The 19,651-nt window shown below is 41.1% G+C and overlaps 1 protein-coding gene across 2 annotated transcripts; it reads left to right on the top strand.

The window, feature by feature from the left end:
* Nucleotides 1-931: 931 nt before the first annotated feature.
* Nucleotides 932-7,032, top strand: LOC100383118 (Putative peptidyl-prolyl cis-trans isomerase and WD40 repeat domain family protein). 2 transcript variants are annotated; one of them, XR_004857605.1, is made up of 15 exons: nt 932-1,302; nt 1,383-1,468; nt 1,798-1,886; nt 2,053-2,292; nt 2,379-2,500; nt 2,851-2,926; nt 3,316-3,423; nt 3,512-3,688; nt 4,125-4,342; nt 4,474-4,606; nt 4,715-4,938; nt 5,485-5,638; nt 5,723-5,821; nt 6,063-6,502; nt 6,848-7,032. XR_004857605.1 is itself a non-coding variant. In NM_001175785.1 (14 exons), exons 1-13 carry the CDS (start codon nt 1,073-1,075, stop codon nt 5,804-5,806), a joined length of 1,941 nt encoding a protein of 646 aa, NP_001169256.1. In that variant the 5' UTR covers nt 1,053-1,072; the 3' UTR covers nt 5,807-5,821; nt 6,063-6,624. The 2 variants fall into 2 exon arrangements, 1 of the variants encoding a protein (NP_001169256.1); NM_001175785.1 differs by lacking the exon at nt 6,848-7,032 and having other exon boundaries at nt 1,053-1,302; nt 6,063-6,624.
* Nucleotides 7,033-19,651: the final 12,619 nt, after the last annotated feature.

Genomic DNA, 19,651 nt, shown 5'->3' with positions numbered 1-19,651 from the left:
TTTATTTTGTGTGATCGTGATGAAAACTTCGTTCCACAATTTGGACAAACATCTTCTCAACAAACTAGAGAAACATCTTCTCAACAAACTGTAGACATGCCGCGAGATACATAAGAAGATAGAAATATGAATATGTTTCGTGATTGGATCGCCGATGGGTTGTTTAGTAGAGCTTAGTACCATTTTGTTTTTGTAATAAAGATGTTGTATAGATTGAACAACAATGTGGATTGTGATTTCTGTGTATTGTCTAGCATGAAAAAACTATCGATACGATTTTTCTAATACAACTGTTTGTGCGAATGTGAGCAGCACTGTTCATGTGCCTTGACAAGTTGTTGGCGCCAAAGAAGGTACATGTGATTTTTCTAATAGAACTGTTTGTGCGGTTATGAGCAGCAAAATACATGTTCATGGTGCGTTGAGCAGCAAAGTATATGAATAGGGGTAATGCAGTCGATTTTTAATAAACTTTAGTCAGTTTAGTTACTTAAACCAAATAAGGTATCTTAGTGACTAAATTTAGTCCGGTGAAACTAACCAAACGGGCCTAAGGCCCTGTTTGTTTCAGATTATAATCTCTCTAGATTATATAATCCAGCGCAAATAATCAAATAGGTAAACAAACACCTAGATTATGGGTTCAGATTATATAATCTAAACCCCAGATTATAATAATCTCATAATCTCCTCAAGAGTAGCTTATTTGAGATTATTTTGGCAAAAGACCCACTATCCATGGTTATGTAAATAGAAATTACAATATATATCATTCTTTTTTTCTCACATCAAATAAACAAATAAGGGTATTATTGTCTTTGTGAATAATCTAAACTATCAAACAACTATATATGGATTATAATATATTTAGATTATAATCTAGATTATATAATCTATAAGCTGAAACAAACGGACCTAAGGCTATACAGCTGAGAGATCGATGGGGGGAGGCGGGGACGCGCAGCCTTTTTGCCCTGCCTTCGCGAGTCGCGCCAACCCCCCCCCCCCCCCCCCCCCCCCCCCAAAAAAAAACCCCCAGAACCCTAGCAGAGGTCTCGAGCACGAGCCCGCGATGGCGTCGGACAGCGAGGCGGCAGCGCATTCTACCTTAACGAGCACGACAGTGGAGGACGGTGGTGCGCACGAGAGCAAGCAGGAACACCTCAATGGCGCGGTGGGCACCCCCACGGTTGGGCAGGAGGAAGAGATAATCGGGCCGGGCCCAGCGCCGGCGAAGCAGCGGCGGAAGCGCCCTCTCCAGTTCGAGCAGGCGTTCCTCGACGCCCTCCCCTCCGCCGCCATGTGCGCCCTCTCAACCCTCGCCATTTGGATAGTGTCGCCCGTCGCTTAGAGCTGGTTAACTAAAGCGTTTTGTTTCGCAGGTACGAGAAGAGCTATATGCATCGGGATGTCGTCACGCACGTCGCTGTATCTCCTGCTGACTTCTTCATCACTGGGAGCGCAGATGGTGATTTCTCTGATACCCGTCTCAGTATCCGAGAATCATGACTTTGTGTGTTATCCATATTGTATGAATTAACCAGTTGCCAGTGTGTCTGTTGATTTTTCACGAAAATATGTTCAGATCACAAATAGCAAAATATTCCATCCCGTGATTGCTGAATTCAAATTAGGGCTTAGAGTCTGTGGAGTGTCATGACGTAGTCTTGGTGAACATCACCACTCGAAAGCTTAGATCTACACAGAATTTCATTTTATTAAGCTTATTAAATGGAACACTATTTGCTGCTGTCTCAAAGATGAGAGCTTAATTGGTTTTCATTTCTTTTGTTTTAGGGCATCTGAAGTTTTGGAAGAAGAAACCTGTTGGGGTTGAATTTGCTAAACATTTTCGGTCTCATCTCAGTCCCATCGAAGGTCTAGCTGTGAGTGCATACATACTTAAGTTCATTTTATTGATTCAGGGCTATTACATTCGTGCTACTTATGATGCATAGAGTATTCTTTGGTTTGCTTGCTCTTACCATCGCTCCTACCTGTATTATTGTTAGTAGGAATGACTGCAAATTATAACATGATTCACTAACGCAGGTGAGTGTTGATGGATTGCTTTGCTGCACGATATCAAACGATCGGTCTGTGAAGATATATGATGTTGTAAACTATGACATGATGTTCATGATACGTCTCTCATTTGTTCCTGGGGCTATTGAGTGGGTTCATCGAGAAGGAGATGTTAAACCAAAACTTGCCGTTAGTGACCGAAATACACCTTTCGTTCACATATTTGATACCCATTCTGGTTCAAATGACCCAATCATGTCCAAAGAGGTATTGTTCTGTTTCCTTCAATGCTTGTTTGTATAGATTATGTTAATTGCAAAGGTTGCTTACTCCATGAGCTTCTTTAACTGCAGATTCATGGTGGCCCTGTCAAAGTTATGAAATATAACCACATTCATGATGTTGTTATATCTGCTGATGCCAAAGGACTGTTGGAATATTGGTCTCCATCTACCCTCATGTTTCCAGAAAATGAGTATGTTGTGCTGAGAAATGATGCATACCTGAGAATATGTTTCCATCTTTCACTACTGAAAAATTCATAACTGGAACAACATACCAGTTGTATATGTTCATCACAGAATCTGTTTAGGTGTTATTATATTTAGTTACATGCAACTGTTGGAAGAGCATAATTAATATCTAAGTTTTAGTCGTGCCCTTGGTCACTTTCTTGCTTGATAATAACTTATTTAGTTGTTTCTGTGTTAGAGCTTTATCCTATTACTCTGTCAGCATATTCCTGTGATTTCCTTTGTGTCTTCTACAAATATTTCTCTTGAATAATTCATCAACTCAATCGACATTGCTGCTTGTTTTGTGCAGGGTGAGGTTTCGCCTGAAATCAGATACAAATCTATTTGAAATTGCGAAATGCAAGACTACTGTGTCTGCTATTGAGGTACTTTCTTCATCCTAGAATGATTTACATATCTTGTATATTTAGTAATAGAGTAAGTAGGCGTACTATTGAATGGGAACATGTTTGAATGCTTTGCAGAACCATAAGGGTATAATCATTGACATTGTACTGCTATGCAATATGCTTCTCCTTTTCTTTTTATTGGCACAGCAGTTAGATGGTGGTATCTGAATTGTCGATTTGGGTACTTCATTCTGACTGATGTATATGATTACCTGAGAAATGTCATTAAAGTAAATAGTTGGACACAATAAACCATGCCTAATGCATTGTCAAATATGACACTTCAAAATTATGGGCTAATGGTCAATAGTATCCTTCAGATTATGCATTTAATGAATCTGCTAACTGGTCCTTGTGCTGTTCAGGTAAGCAATGATGGCACTCAATTTGCTGTCACATCCCCTGATCGCAGGATACGTGTATTTTGGTTCAAAACTGGAAAATTAAGACGTGTATATGACGAGTCCCTAGATGTAAGGAACTCTCCCCTGGAAAACATTTGGAAAGCACAAGTTATGTTATTGCATTATTTTTAATTGATGAATGTTGTCATTTTTCTAGGTGGCGCAAGATCTTCAAAGAAGTGATGTTCCATTGTATCACCTTGATGCTATTGATTTTGGACGACGAATGGCTGTGGAGAAGGAAATAGAGAAAACAGAAAATGTTCCACAACCTAATGCTGTCTTTGATGAGAGTTGCAATTTTCTTATTTATGCTACCCTTTTGGGTGTAAAGGTACGCTGCACTTTCTTTCTTTCCCATACTTCCTTTTATATGAGGTTGGTCTTCATATACTTAAATATTTTTAGTGTATCTTGTATTCCTTTTGTTTTTGTAAACATGTGATGAGCAATGTTTGTATTAGAGATTCTTCAATGCTCTAAGACCTTGCTCAAACTTTATGGTTTTACTGGAAGATTCTGGCATTGAGGGCATAGTAGTTAGTGCTGAACTCCAAAGTCAAAACAAATACAAAAATACAAAATAACTCATGCTGTGTCTTGATTCCTTGTGTGTCAAGACTGAAGATAGGGTTCTTTCATGTTTCTCCTCTTGATTGGTTGTGTAAATAGATGATAGACAATTCCCTGCTTTTTGCTGACTGTTTTTTGGGTCATATTGTTATTGAATCTTTTCTGTAAGACTTATTAACTTTGTCATACATGTGTAGATTGTGAATTTGCACACAAATAAGGTTTCCCGTATCCTGGGGAAGGTAGAGAACAATGAGAGGTTTCTGAGAATTGCACTATACCAAGGAGACAAAGGCAACAAGAAGGTTAGAAAAATTCCTTCAGTAGCTGCCAATGTCAATGATAGCAAGGAACCATTATCAGACCCAACGCTGCTGTGTTGTGCTTTCAAGAAGCATCGGATATATCTCTTTAGGTATGCTGTCAAATCATATCTTGATAATTCTTTATTGGCTGCTATATGATTTTGCATGGTGAATTCATCTTCAAAGAACATATCATGTATCTTATTTCTTATGTAACAAGGTTATTCTTTTGTTTTAACAGTCGTAGGGAACCAGAAGAGCCTGAAGATGCAACTAAGGGTAGAGATGTTTTCAATGAAAAACCACCGCCAGAAGAGCTTTTGTCTGCATCAGACCTAGGAAAAACTGCTACAACATCATTGCCTGATAATTTGGTATGTTAGTCCTTGAATATAACTTAGACAGCTGAGTTGTTTCTTCAAAATCTCTGGTGATTTAACATGCGAGGGGCTCAAATTTCCAAATCCATCATCGTATTTCAGGTGCTACATACTTCTATGGGTGACATTCACTTGAGACTATATCCAGAAGAGTGTCCAAAAACTGTTGAAAACTTCACTACCCATTGTCGGAATGGTTATTATGACAATCTTATATTTCATCGTGTGATTAAAGGATTCATGATTCAGACTGGAGATCCTTTGGGGGATGGTACTGGTGGACAATCAATCTGGGGCACAGAATTTGAAGATGAATTTCACAAGAGGTATGTTGGCTTTTCCCATATAAGCTGCAGATAAGAGTATTTGTTCTGCATACTGTGTGGAGGTCCTTCGGTTCTATAAGTTCTTCAATCATATAATTCCTTTTTTAGCCCTTTTTATCCAGAACACATGTATCCATTTTGCTTTGACGGTGTCCAAGATACAACTTTTACAAGTTTAATCTACCATTTTTCTTTAGAATTTTTCTTTAGAAAAAGAGATATTGCAATATCATGCAGTTATACATATACTTAATCCTGTTCTGTTTGTGCCGATTTGATTTGGCGCAGCGATATACAGTTGAAAATATATTAGTGAGAACTTAATGCAACTGTGCTTAGTGATATCATGACTCTGGTTCTGGTGTGTTACTGTGTTTGTAATGGTAATAATAAAAATGGCCCACTGGTTTTGCCCTCAAGAAAGGGGAGTGGCAAACCCTTGTTTTTATGGTAGCACTATGCACTATTGTTTTTTTTTTTCAATAAGGTTAGTTATGTTATGTCATCCCTTCTGGTTTGGTGATAATGCTGGTGGTTTTTGTGCAGCTTGAGGCATGATAGGCCTTTTACACTTTCCATGGCCAATGCGGGACCTAACACCAATGGTTCTCAATTCTTCTTCACCACTGTAGCAACTCCATGGCTAGATAACAAACACACAGTGTTTGGTAGAGTTGTGAAAGGGATGGATGTTGTCCAGGTATTCAACGTTTGCCACTCCATTTTAGTGGCTGACTTTTGCCCCTGTGTTTCATCCTCCTAACTATTTGTTTTGTTCATGAAGCAAATTGAGAAGGTCAAGACTGACAAGAATGACAAACCATATCAAGATGTAAAAATCTTGAATGTTACAGTTCCCAAGACATAAGCGCGTGATCAGTTGGTCAGTTCCTTCTCTTTTTTTTTGTCTTCAATAATTCTGGAAATTTGGTTGTGTTGACCTTACGTTTATGAGCATGGTTTGTCTTTTTTTTGGTTTACATTGCTGATATATCATGTCAACCATTTATTGGCCTTGATTTCAGTGGTAGATGCTTTAGTTGAATTGGCGTTTCTCTTCCCCATGTGCTATTCATTGGAATTTTTCCATCGTTTGTCTTTGTCTAATGTCTTGCCTTTTGCAGGGTTCGGAAATTGTGCCTGCACTCCTTGGTTGGACATATTGCTAAACCTGTAGAAGCTGGAGTCTTACGAGATCAGCTGTAATGCTATGGGTGAATTGAGCACACCTTGGGCTGCTCTTGACGTCGGGGTATTGGAACCTTGCAATTTTCAGGATCGATGGTACCACAGGAATTTTAGGTTTACTTGCTTTGATTGCAGAATTATAGGGCAGAAGGTTGTAGTTTTGTAACGTTGAGTTAATTTTAAGTTTAGCTGCTTTGATTCTAGAATCCTGGGGCCACCGGGCCTGCGGCGTAGACACTCACTGGTTTTGGGCGCTGACCTGGCCTTCCCCCAATTTCTGCGTCAGCAAATGTACGGCCTGGGAAGAATCTTTGATGGGTCGTCGCTGTCTGCAGGGTGCAGCTGGCAGAATGGCCTTTGATTACACTACACTAAGGTCTTGTTCAGTTATTTTAATTTCATGTGAATTGAAGTGTATTAAAATGGATTGGGATAAATTTTGACTTGTTATGTATTTAAAACAACATAATATCACTTAATCCACATGGATTAATGATGAAACCAACAATCCATAATGTGAGCCGTGTGTACCGTGTATCACGATGCAAACCTTGACTATGGAGAAGGAATGCATCGCTCGGTGGTGTTTCCATGTGGCACCGCTGAGGTGTTATCTAGTATTTTTGTCTCCTTTTTAACTTATTTTGCAATAAGACTACTTGCGTATGTGAGCGTGCTATTCTAACTCATCATATGTGCTTACATGTGTCGTATTTGACAGAAATTTCTACTTGGGGATGTGGATCTCATCACTTCGATAACTTATCTGAAGTACTACGTCGTTTCGCCAAGTAACTGCGTGTACGTCACTTAGCACATTCATGTACACCGTATTATATATCCATGTACCCTGAAAGAATGGTTTGATAAAAAGGAAGAAGACAACGGAGATGAAAAAAAAGTAAACTAAGAGTCTTTGCCATCACTTCGCTGTCATCTCATTCATTAGTGTCACGTTAACTTTTCTTTGACGGACTCATTTAAAACAAAACATGACCCAATTAAAACAAAGTGCATAATATATGAAAAAATAAAAGTACATAGCTCATAAAAAATAAAACTACATATTAAATGAAGTATATAAAATATGTTTTTTTAAATCTATAAAGTTATACTTACTAGACCTTTATCCCGTCTTAGTCTAGTCCTATCATTGTTGAAACTGCGATGCACCAGAGTAAGCGGACTGGTTGGAAGCCATATCACTGTGGTCGATTGGTGGCACTATCGTGTCAACAGGAGCACGATGCTCAGTGGCACTACTGTGCTTAAGGGAGCGCGAGAAGGAGCATGAGTACCATAGGTGGGAGGAAACACACGAGGACCACCATAAAAAGGAACATATGGAGCACTATATGAGCCATATGGAGGAGCGTATGTATACATGTACGAGTATGAAGGAGGATATAGATAAATGAAAGGTTGTGGAGGGCGAGCATCAGTGGAAGGGGCTTTATCAGTGCTAGAGGAGCATCAATCGTTGGAGGCTCGATAGTAGGAGGAGCATCGACACTAGGTCGATATGGATATGGAGGAGCATATGGGTAAGGAAAGAGATGTCGAGGAGTTAGGCCACAGAGATGAGCAGAAACTTCCTCTCGACGATGTGTATGAAAGAAAGACCGTCGAAGAATAGTTGCCCTGCATCGGCAAAGGTCTCAAGATGTTGCGGAGATTACTCGTTGAGCAAGTTTGTGAATGTTTTATAGTTGGGACCCTTCCTCAGATCCATATCAAAATGGAGGTTCGAAAGCAACTGAATTGAAACAGAGATGAAAGTGTGTGAATGAAGGAGGGGGGCTTGATAATTGGAGGTGAAAGTGTGTGAATGAATCCAAACACCCCTCTTTATTTACAGAGTAAATTCAGGATTTTAAGTTTTTTTTTTCAAATTCAAACAGATGAAACAACTCAAAACAATTAGAGAAGACCACGTCAGCTACCGACCACTGTTACCAACTAGACCCGATCGATAACGGTTGTGGCTCCAACACGCTGGTCGGTGTCGACCATACTCACCACATCACTGGTATCACCTGCCCTGACTGAAAAGAACGTGCATGCCTAATGGGAGGGGGTGAATTAGGACTTCTATTTTCGCGCTCTAAACTAGGCCAATAATTAATCTCTTAAACGATACCTATGCAAATAACCAAGCGATCTAGTGCAACTAAAGGTTTTGTCTAAGTGTTGCTTTCTACAACAAATCGAAGTTTTGCGACTTAAGTTATAGTCCTACCAACTAGCCTACATTCTAAGCTAAGAATAGTAAAGAACACAACTTAAGTAAACAATATAAACACGAAAGCTTAAAGAATGTAGAGATGCAAACTTCTATTGACACGCCATTATTTTTACCGCGGTATCAAGAACCGCACAAGGTTCTTACTAATCCTTGTTGGTGTCCCTAGACAAAAGGAAGCCCAAGCGAGGGCCAAGCACCTTAGATAGGTAACTCCGTAGAAAGTCTCGAGCCTTCTCCACACATAAGTGAAAGGAAAATGTGCCCTTGGGCCATTTCTATATTGTTTTGGTGATTAGATGCTCAACACATGTTGTTCAGACTAACATAAGAAGTGAGCATAGGTATATTAAGCAAAGTGAGCTCGGAAGAGAACATAGTGCAAATCTATATGGACCAAGTAAAAAGGTAAGCTCTAAACACTTAGTAAATTATTCTGTGTGCTAATCATATTTGTCTAAGTGCCAGGGACTTTATGAAGTCAAGTCAAAAGGAGCAAAAGAGAACAAAGAAATAAAAAGAAAAAGCATGCCGGACTAGAGAGCACCGGATGGCCCGGTGCCTCTCACCGGACAGTCCGGTGTGCACCGGACAGCCCACTGCATGGTCCGGCCAACTGCCTGCTCTCGAGAATTCTAGCCTGCATCGGCTATAATTCACCGGACCATCCGCACGGAGCGCCGGATAGTCCGGTGTGGCAGCCGCCAACGGTTAGCTGCCACGTTGGTCGAGGGCCAATGGTCAAGTGGAGCACCGGACAGTCTGGTGCTCCCTACCGAATGGTCCGATGCCCCCAGAACATGAAACCAGCCAATCACATGATTATGTGCCCATGCACTGTTCATCATCCGGTGTGCACGGACAGTCTGGTGCACCCATGGACAGAAGGCAACCAGGGCCTTCCAAATGGAGCTCCAACGACTCCTAGGTCCCTTGGGGCTATAAAAGGGATCCCTAGGCATATGGAGATATACACCAAGTAGTCATTGAACATCCTACAACACCGAGACATCGAATTCACGCCTTTGCTTTAGTAGATAGAGATTTGGGCACTTGTTTTGAGCTGTAACACAGCTGTGCTGTCTTTGCGCTCTTCTCTCTTGACTTGTGTGCGTGAGTTGCTGCAAGTTTGTCTCATGTGTTTGTTTCTCCTCCCCCCTTACTCTTGTGGTTCACTTGAGATTAATTGTGTAAGTGTGAGGGACTCCACCTTGTGGAGATTTCTCACAAAGGGAAAACTTGAGATAAGGAAGAAAACTGTGGTACTCAAGTTTGATCTTTAGATCACTTGAGAGGGTTGAGTGTAACCTTTGACCGAAGGAGGTCACCACAACGTGGAGTAGGCATTGGCCGAACCACGGGATAAAATCACCGTGTCACTTGTGCATCTCTTTATTGTGATTATTTTCTTCCATAGAGTTCTCACATAATCACTTGCGTTATTGTTCCTAAGTTTAATACATATCTTAAAGGGTCAATCAAGTGAAGAGTTCTCTTCTTCTCTCTACCTCTATTCATATCAACTTGGTTTTGATTCCACTAACATTTATTATAAACCAAGTTTGTCTTGTTTAGAGTTGATTTTTGCAGGATCACCTATTCTCCCCCTCTAGGTGCTCTCAATTGGTATCAGAGTCGTTCTCTTCATCAAGGGACTAACCGCCAGAAGAGATGGATCCTAAGAGCAAGGGGATTGTGATCAACAACAACGAGAAGGAGACTCTCTATGCTGATGAGCCAAAAGGTGACAAGCCCACTGACTCAGGCTCAAACAACAAGAGGAAGGATGGAAAGAAGAAGAGGCACATCAAGAAGATCATCTACTACGACAGCGACACCTCCTCTTCTTCACCAAGGGACGACGACGATGAAGACTCCTTGTAGAAAAAGAAAACAGTTAATCAAAACTAGTCTTTTGATTACTCTTGTATTCCCTACAATTCAAATGCACATTTGTTGTCTATTCCACTTGGAAAACCCCCTTACTTTGATAAAGACGATTATTCATTTTAGAGTTATAAAATGCGTAGCCATCTATTCTCTCTTCATCCTAGTATTTAGGAAATAGTGGAAAATGGGATGCATTTTGATAGTAGTGATAATCCTGTTTTTAATGAGCAAATTCATAAGAATGCCCAGGCTACTACTATTTTGCTAGCATCTCTATGCAGGGACGAATATAACAAGGTTAGTGGCTTGGACAATGCCAAGCAAATATGGGATACCCTCAAAATCTCTCATGAGGGTAACGATGCCACCATAATCACAAAAATGGAACTGGTGGAAGGAGAGCTAGGAAGGTTTGCCATGAAAAGGGGAGAAGAGCCAACTGAAACCTACAACAGGCTCAAGACCCTAGTGAACAAAATCCGAAGCTACGTGAGTACAAGATGGATGGATCATGATGTCGTTCGACTCATGCTAAGGTCATTTACCGTTATTGATCGTCATGTTGTAAACCTCATTCGTGAAAACCCCAGGTACACCAAGATGACGCCCGAGAAAATTCTCGGAAAATTTGTAAGCGGGCGCATGATGGTGAAGGAAGCTAGGTATGTGGATGACATTGCCAACGAACCGCTTCCTCTCTACGAGCCGCAGCCCGTTGCTCTCAAAGCAACAAGAAGCAAGGAGGCCTACCCAACAAGGTGGCACAAGTGGAGGCTGCTAGGCTCAATGAGGATGAAATAACGCTTGTAATCAAGCGCTTCAAGATCGCATTGAAGGGACATGTTGGGGACTTGTTCTCAAATGCTATGAATTAAGAACAAGACAACATAGATGTTAATGGTTAAATACCTTTGTCCTTCGAAGTATTATCTCCCTTAGGATATAATGATCTTCAGACGAAGGTCGTGAAGGACATATCTTCATCATCTCAATATATTACAGAAAGTAAGATCATATGACACATATAAAAACATAAGTAATCATATGGTATCATTTGGATATTCTTAATTGTACAATAATGAATAAACATAAACTATATTGAATTACATTTATACATTCGGCTTGATAGAAGGTAAGAATCCAAGTGTGACGTGTGCGTGAATACAGGTCAGCGTGAACAGTACAGGGTTACTGTTCACCTATTTGTAGGCACGGGACGCAGCCCGGTCGAAATTACATTTATGTCCTTGATAACAAATTATAAACATGACACAAATTATCAGGGACTGAACGGTCTTTTGCTCTTTAAGTCGGTGCCGTCCTTCGTCTCAAGGCGCATCATTATGCCGAAGCTTTCTAGGTTGTAGCTTCGGCATATACCTTCGTGTTATGTCTGCGTGCATATCGTCCTACCGAAGGTGTTTTTGCTTAGAGGACCTTCGGCGCAGAAGAAGGCCCCCAATAGGACGCAAGGAGTACCCCAACAAGAATAAATCAAGGGGAAAGCGCTCATTGTTTCAAATGTGGTAAGTCTGGTCATTTTATTGTACAATGTCCCGATAATGATAATGACCAGGGACAAGAAAAGAAAGGGAAGAAGGAAAGGAAGAAGAATTACATGAAGGTGAAGGGGGAGGCGCACATTGGCAAGGAGTGGGACTCGAACTGCTCTTCATCTGACTCCGACGATGAGGCTCGCTCTTCCCCAACGAGCATCACACATGCCTCATGGCTAAAGATAAGAAGGTACGTACACGAGATACCCCTAAGTACACTTCTTCTAGTGATGATGAATCTGATGATGATGTAGACTATAATGATCTCTTTAAGGGTTTAGATAGATCTAAAGTGGATAAAAATCAATGAATTAATTGATGCCCTTAATGACAAGTATATGTTGTTAGAAAAACAAGAAGATATTCTTTATGAAGAACATGATAAACTTGTAAGTGTTGAAAATTCTCTTGCTTTAGAGACTAATAAAAATGAAATATTGTCTTCTAAAGTGTCTTATTTCCATGAGTCTATTTATAGCCTTAAGAGATTAAATGCTGATTTAAATGCTAGAATAGAAAAATTAAATACTGCTAGTTCATCTGTGGAGCATGTTTCTATTTGCAATAGATGTAAAGATTCTGATGTTGATGCTTGCAATAGTCATGCTTCCACTATCTCTAAGTTGAATGATGAAGTTGCAAATCTTAATGCTCAACTTAAAACTTGTAAGAATGAGTGTAAAAAGATAAAATTTGCCAGGGATGCCTACACCATTGGTAGACATCCCTCCATTAAGGATGGACTTGGTTTCCAAAAGGGAACCAAGAACTTAACAGGCCAAAGGGTCTCCAATCTCATCAAGGAGAAAGGGAAGGCACCTATGGCTAGTAGTTTTCATTCTTTTCATGATAAAAAGAACCATGCTTATTTGTACGCTCATGTTAAGAATGCCTCTAATGCTGCTCATCATGATGATTGCTATGATCATGCTGTTTTTCCTGTACATCATGATGCTCATGCTATGTTTGCATCTTCTAGTTCTTCGCATGTTCATAATAGGAATAGAGCGCCATGTTCATCATGTTGTTTCTAATGCGCCTAGAAATGCATCTAGTGGCCCAACTATACTTTATCGAACTTATGATGCTTCATATGTGCTAGTTTGCAAAAATGATAAAGTAGTTGCTAAAATTTTGGGGCCTAAGTGCAAGAGAGGAAAGACTTGCATTTGGGTTCCAAAGTCTTATGTTACTAACCTTGTAGGACCCAACAAGAGTTGGGTACCTAAATCCCAAGCTTAAATCACCTTGCATGTTTATGCATTGGGGGCACAAGTTAGATTATTGAAAGCGGATGCACAAACCACAGGATGAGGGAGAAGATGTTCACCTCCTACGTCAAAAACAAGGATTCCTAGGATACGATTATCTTTGGAGATGGGAATCATGGCAATGTAAAAGGTTTGGGTAAAATAGCCATCACTACTGAGCATTCAATTTCCAATGTATTCTTATTAGAATCGCTTAGTTACAATTTGCTTTCTGTAAGTCAATTATGTCATATGGGCTATAATTGTTTGTTTAGAAATATTGATGTATCTGTTTTTAGAAGAAGTGATGGTTCATTAGTGTTGGGGACTTGTTCTCAAATGCTACGTATTAAGAACAAGGCAACACAAAAATAGATTAATGGTTAATGCCCTTCGTCCTTCGAAGCATTATTTCTCTAAGGATATAATGATCTTCGGACGAAGGTTATGAAGGACTCACCTTCATAATCACAGCATATATCAATGAAAGACGAAGCATATGAAACACAAGAAACAACATGAATAATCGTATGACATCATAATATATTTTTATATAATCATGAATGAATAAGAATAACACAAAATTACATTTTTACCTTCGGCTTGACAGAAGGTAAAGGTACAAGTGTGACGCACAAGCGAGTACAAGTCAGCGTGAACAATACAGGGGTACTGTTCATCTATTTATAAGCACATGGCACAGTCTATGTAAATTTACATTCATGCCCTTCATATTTACTATTGACTTATGGACAACCCAATGGGGACTAGATAGCCTTTTCCTTTTTAAGTCGGTTCCTTTTTCCGCCATTGCGCCGAAGCTCCCTTGCGCGTAGCTTCGGAGCAACATCAGCCTTCATCTCGACCATGCTTTTCACATCGTATATGGTTTTAACTCGAGTCCGAAGGTACCTGTTCACGTGTTACACTTGGAAAACATTGTTAAATCATGTTTTTGAGGACCTTCGGAAGACGAAGGCCCCCAACAATAGCCCCTCGTAGTATTAATTTGTTAAGATAACGAATTCAGACTGCGATATGGACGAAGGCCTTAAGACGAAGGTCCGAAAAAACACCTTCCCTTTGCTAGAATAGCAATAATCAATGACAGACGGGGCCCTCCAATTTGCAGCGCACTGGGTGTATAAATATGGACTCACACCAGCTGCATTTGATACGTTGTTTCTGTCATTTGCATTATTTTCTCAATCTTTTAGCTCCTGCTCACTAGCGCTCGCTAGATTTTCAAGCTCTATGAACTTTGGTTTAAAAGGTGTATTTTTACCATGTCTGGTGAAAAAATGTCCCAGGAAAAGAAGGTTGTTGTGGAGACGAAACTGACTGAAGAGGTGAAGCTGTTTGAGGAGAAAAAGGCTGTGGATCCTTATGTTGCTGGATTTGTTGAATCGATGGCAAAGACAAACACTGAGAAGATTACTAGAGAGATACTGGAAGGCTTATCTGAAGATACTGGTGATAGCGATAGTTATGATGTGGAGAGCAGGGATGAAGATTCTGAAGATCGGCCCTGGCGACCAAGCCATTCTATCTTCGGAAAATCAACCATTAAATAGAGTCATCTTGAGAACATGAGAGGACGCTATTTTCGGGACATGTCTATTGTGAGGGCTGGTGGAGACAACAACATCCCTGCCCCTGAGGAAAATCTACCAGATCTTCCTTCATCAGATTACCCCCGAAGCTATAATAAGGATGGGAATTTTTGTCTGGGCAGTAAGGGATTGTTGGGTCTATGCTTCGTCGCCGAAGGTCTTATAGAAAGAAGTGATCCTCGGATGAAGCTGTTCGCACAAGATAGCCGAAGGTGCCTTTTCGCAGAGCTTCGGCATTACAAACCGACTTAAAGATAGAATGACCTTTTAGTCCATAAAGGTCTGAGTCAATGTTGTAAGTTCTTATAAGGGGCATACTTGTAATTCCTCACAGGCTGCGTCCTGTGCCTATAAATAGTGAACAGTATTACGTTACTGTTCACGCATTTTTCTGACATTTGCAATCGCATTTCTCGGAATACAACCTTTGTCAAGGCATAGGTATCATTGTATTTTATGATTCAATATATTAAGTGAATATTATATAATGCATCTGTGAATCATTTATTCATTCTTACCTTTTATTTTACATTATTCTACAACGTTTATTGAAAGTTTATTACGAAGGTTCAACTTCGTAATAAGACGCTTATCAACCTTCGTCTAAGATCCATTATCCTCAAAGGAATAATGCTTCGCGGACGAAGGACAGTATCATTTAACATTCTATGTTGCCTTGTTCTTAATTCATAGCATTTGAGAACAAGTCCCCAACATTGGCGCCCACCTCCGGTGAACTCACTTCCACTTTTCTGAGCTGATGGCTTCGTTCAACAATCAAGCTGGAGTTGCTTCAGACCCGAAGCTGGTGCTCCCGATCACAGGTGGCTCGTCCTCAGAGCCAGCTAACAAGAAGCAGAAGAAGGAAGCGCAGAGAAGAGTACAGCATGTTGGGGTGCAAGGACCCTTCATCAAATCAAGATGGTCTCACATTCCTATTACCTTCTCTCAAGAGGACCTTCAGCTCAAAGATTACCCACACAACGATGCCATGGTTATCTCTTGTGTTATCAAAGGATTTCTGGTTCACAATGTCTTGGTCGATACAGGCAGTGCAGCTGACATCATATTTGCTAAAGCCTTCAGACAAATGCAAGAGCCAGAAGATAAGATTCATGATGCTACACATCCTCTTTGTGGCTTCGGAGGAAGACAGATTGTAGCACTGGGCAAGATCACCATGTCAGTAACCTTCGGATTCATCAACAACACTAGAACTGAGCAAGTTGTGTTTGACATTGTTGACATGGAATATCCTTACAATGCAATTATTGGTCGTGGTACTCTTAATGCCTTCGAAGCAATCCTTCATCCTGCCTATCTTTGCATGAAGATACCTTCGGACCAAGGGCCTATTGCTATCCATGGAAGCCAGGAAGCTGCTAGAAGGGCCGAAGGAAGCTGGACCGACTCCAAGGCAATCCATAATATAGATGGAACTGAAGCTTGTGAACAGTACAAATTTAGAAGGGAGAAGGCAGCTTCAGCAGATCAGCCGAAGCCCATGCTATTGTGTGAGGACATAGCAGAGCAGAAGGTGCTGTTGGGCTCGCAATTATCTGAAGACCAGGAGAAAACCTTGATAAGGTTTTTATTCAACAACAAAGATGTTTTTGCATGGTCGGCTAATGATCTCTGTGGAGTAAATCGGGATGTTATTGAACATTCGCTCAATATTGACCCATCCTTCAGACCCCGAAAGCAGAGGCTTCGGAAAATGTCTGATGACAAGGCCGAAGGGGCTCGCAATGAAGTAAAAAGACTCCTCAGTGCAGGAGTTATCAGAGAAGTGAAGTATCCAGAGTGGCTAGCTAACACTGTTATGGTGAAGAAGGCCAATGGCAAGTGGAGAATGTGTATCGATTTCACAGATCTCAACAAGGCTTGTCCGAAGGACGAATTCCCGTTGCCAAGGATAGACTCTCTAGTCGATGCAGCAGCTTCTTCAGAGCTCATGAGTCTCTTGGACTGTTACTCAGGATATCATCAAATCTGGATGAAAAAGGAAGATGAGCCGAAAACTAGCTTCATAACTCCAAGTGGCACGTATTGCTATCTTCGGATGCCTGAGGGGCTCAAAAACGCTGGAGGAAGTTTCAGCAGAATGACTGCGAAGGTTCTTCAGTCTCAAATAGGCAGAAATGTGTTGACCTATGTTGATGACATTATCGTCAAAAGCACGAAGCAGGAAAATCATATTGTTGATCTGCAGGAGACCTTCGCCAGCTTCAGACAAGCTGGTTTGAAGCTGAATCCAGAGAAATGTGTCTTCGGAGTAAAGAAGGGTAAATTTCTTGGATGCTTGGTTTCAACAAAGGGAATCGAAGCTAATCCAAATAAAATCGAAGCTATACTTCGAATGGAGCCACCAACTACAAGAAAAGGGGCCCAAAGATTGACAGGAAGGCTGGCATCTCTCAACAGATTTATATCCAGATCAGCAGAAAGAAACTTACCATTTTTCGAGGTGTTGAAGTCAGCCGAAGTCTTTCAATGGGGCCCAAGTCAACAAAAAGCCTTCGAAGAGTTGAAGCAATACTTGATAGATCTCACAACATTAACTCCGCCAACGCCAGGGGCTCCTCTGTTGTTATATGTGGCAGCTTCGCACTCAGCAGTAAGTGCGGCGCTTGTCCAGGAGAAGCTTTATGGCCAGCTCAAGAAGCAAGTTCCAGTGTATTTTGTATCTGAGGTCCTTAGTGTCTCAAAGAAAAATTATACAGAGCTGGAGAAGGTATTATATGCCGTTTTAATGGCATCCAGGAAGCTTCGGCATTATTTTCAGGCATACAATATCATTGTTCCTTCTTCGCAGCCGTTGAAGGATATAATGAGAAATAGAGAAGCTACTGGACGGATTGGGAAATGGGCTGCAGAGCTCAACGAATTTTACATTGATTATGTGCATAGATCTTCGATCCAGTCTCAAGCATTGGCAGATTTCATTGCCGACTGGACGCCAGGGGCTCAGGATGAAGAAGCAAATAAAGATGCCGAAGTGTGGACAGTGTTTTGTGATGGCTCTTGGGGAATCTTCGGAGCAGGTGCAGCTGCTGTGTTGGTTTCACCATCCAAGGTCAAAACTTGTTATGCAGCAAGACTTGATTTCAGCTGCACGAACAATATTGCTGAGTACGAAGCCCTGCTTCTGGGCCTTCGGAAATTAAAGGCAATGGGAATCAGAAGGGCAATTCTTAAAACTGATTCCCAGGTGGTTTCGGGTCATGTTGACAAAAGTTGCAAGGCTAAAGATCCGAAGCTTGAAAAATATCTAGATACGGTCCGAAGGATCGAAGCATCCTTCGAAGGATTCTCTGTCAAGAATATTCCTCGAGGACAAAATGAGCATGCTGATTTGCTAGCTAAGTCTGCGGCACAGGGGCTGCCGTTACCTTCGGATGTGTTCTTCGAAACAATAAAGGCACCTTCAGTGGAGCTCCTTGAAAGAGCAGTCCTCAACATATCTCCTGTTTACAGCGAAGATTGGAGAACTGAAATAATCTCTTACCTTCAGGGTAAGTTCCTTTCAGATGACGAAGCTTACAATAAAAGAATAGAGGCAAGAGCTCGTCCGTATGTCATGATAGAAGGGGAATTATACAAACATGGAGTTTGCGCTCCGCTGCTCAAGTGCTTATCTAGAGCCGAAGGTATAGAGTTGATGAAAGAGATACATGCAGGCCTGTGTGGATCCCACATCGGATCCAGGCCATTACTTGGGAAAGTCTTCCGCCAAGGGTTTTATTGGCCGAAGGCAGCTTCGGATGCGGCGGAGTTAGTGCAAAAGTGCGAAGGTTGTCAGAAATGTGCAAGAGATCAAAAACAACCTTCGTCTTTGACACAGCTGATACAACCCATCTGGCCATTGCAAAGGTGGGGCCTTGACTTGTTGGGTCCATTACCACCGGCTCAAGGGAATCTAAAATATGTTATAGTGGCTGTGGAGTATTTTTCCAAGTGGATTGAGGCGAAGCCATTGGCCACAATAACTTCGGCCACTGTCCAAAAGTTTTTCTGGCAGAATATTGTCTGTCGCTTCGGGGTACCGAAGGCAATCACTGTAGATAATGGAACGCAGTTTGACTCCGAAGCTTTCAGAAATTTCTGTGATCAAATTGGAACGAAGATCCATTTTGCATCAGTCAGGCATCCGGAGTCAAATGGGCTCGTTGAAAGGGCCAACGGCATTATAATGACAGGAATAATGAAGTTAATCTTCAATCAACCCAGGGGAAAGTGGCCAGATCAGTTAATCAAAGTGGTGTGGAGCCACAATACAACAACATCAAGGTCTACAGGCTTTACCCCATTCAAATTATTATTCGGTGACGAAGCAATAACTCCGGAGGAAGCAAAAGCTGGATCAATAAGAGTAGTAGCTTCGGCAGAATCAGGTCCCGAAGATGCTTGCCTTGTGGAAAAGGATGCTTTAGAAGGGATCAGGCTTCAGGCCGTGGAGAATATCAATAAATATCAGGCTGAAACAGTTAAATGGCGAGATAGAAAAGTCCGGCTAAAAAATATTGAGCCGGGACACTTGGTGCTTCGGAGAGTGGCTAACCCAGATACAGTGGGTAAGCTACAGTTGAAATGGGAAGGACCATTCTTAGTAGTATCTTCGTCAAGGCCTGGATCGTACAGATTGAAGGACATGGATGGCAACGAAATTCCAAGGTCTTGGAATGCGGATGAGCTTCGGCGATACTATGTATAACATGATGTAATTTTTTATGTTTTTTCTTTTCTTTTTCATGGCACCCTTTTCCTTTCCGAAGGGGGAGAAAGGTTTTTAATGGGGCCATCATGTGTAATTTCCTTTTTTAGTCTTATAAGAGCAAAATCCCCCAAAAAATGTAAATGTAACAGCTGAGAACGCACCATCGAGTGCAGAAACTGAAAAAGAAAAAAGAGAAGAAGCTCCAAAGACGTTCCTAAGGGAATGCAGAGCTTATACCGCCTAAGTAAAAGGCGAAG

This window comes from Zea mays, chromosome 4, assembly GCF_902167145.1.
Source record: "Zea mays cultivar B73 chromosome 4, Zm-B73-REFERENCE-NAM-5.0, whole genome shotgun sequence".
NCBI lineage: Eukaryota > Viridiplantae > Streptophyta > Magnoliopsida > Poales > Poaceae > Zea > Zea mays.
Note: the sequence above shows the minus strand (reverse complement) of the source record. Positions and strands in the feature narration are given on the sequence as shown.

Bases quoted from the DNA above. Each gene is read 5' to 3' on its own strand.
- LOC100383118 (NM_001175785.1), top strand. From the start codon at position 1,073: ATGGCGTCGGACAGCGAGGCGGCAGCGCATTCTACCTTAACGAGCACG. The intron at 1,303-1,382 runs GTGCGCCCTCTC...TTTGTTTCGCAG, and splicing joins GCCCTCCCCTCCGCCGCCAT to GTACGAGAAGAGCTATATGC. The intron at 1,469-1,797 runs GTGATTTCTCTG...CTTTTGTTTTAG, and splicing joins CATCACTGGGAGCGCAGATG to GGCATCTGAAGTTTTGGAAG.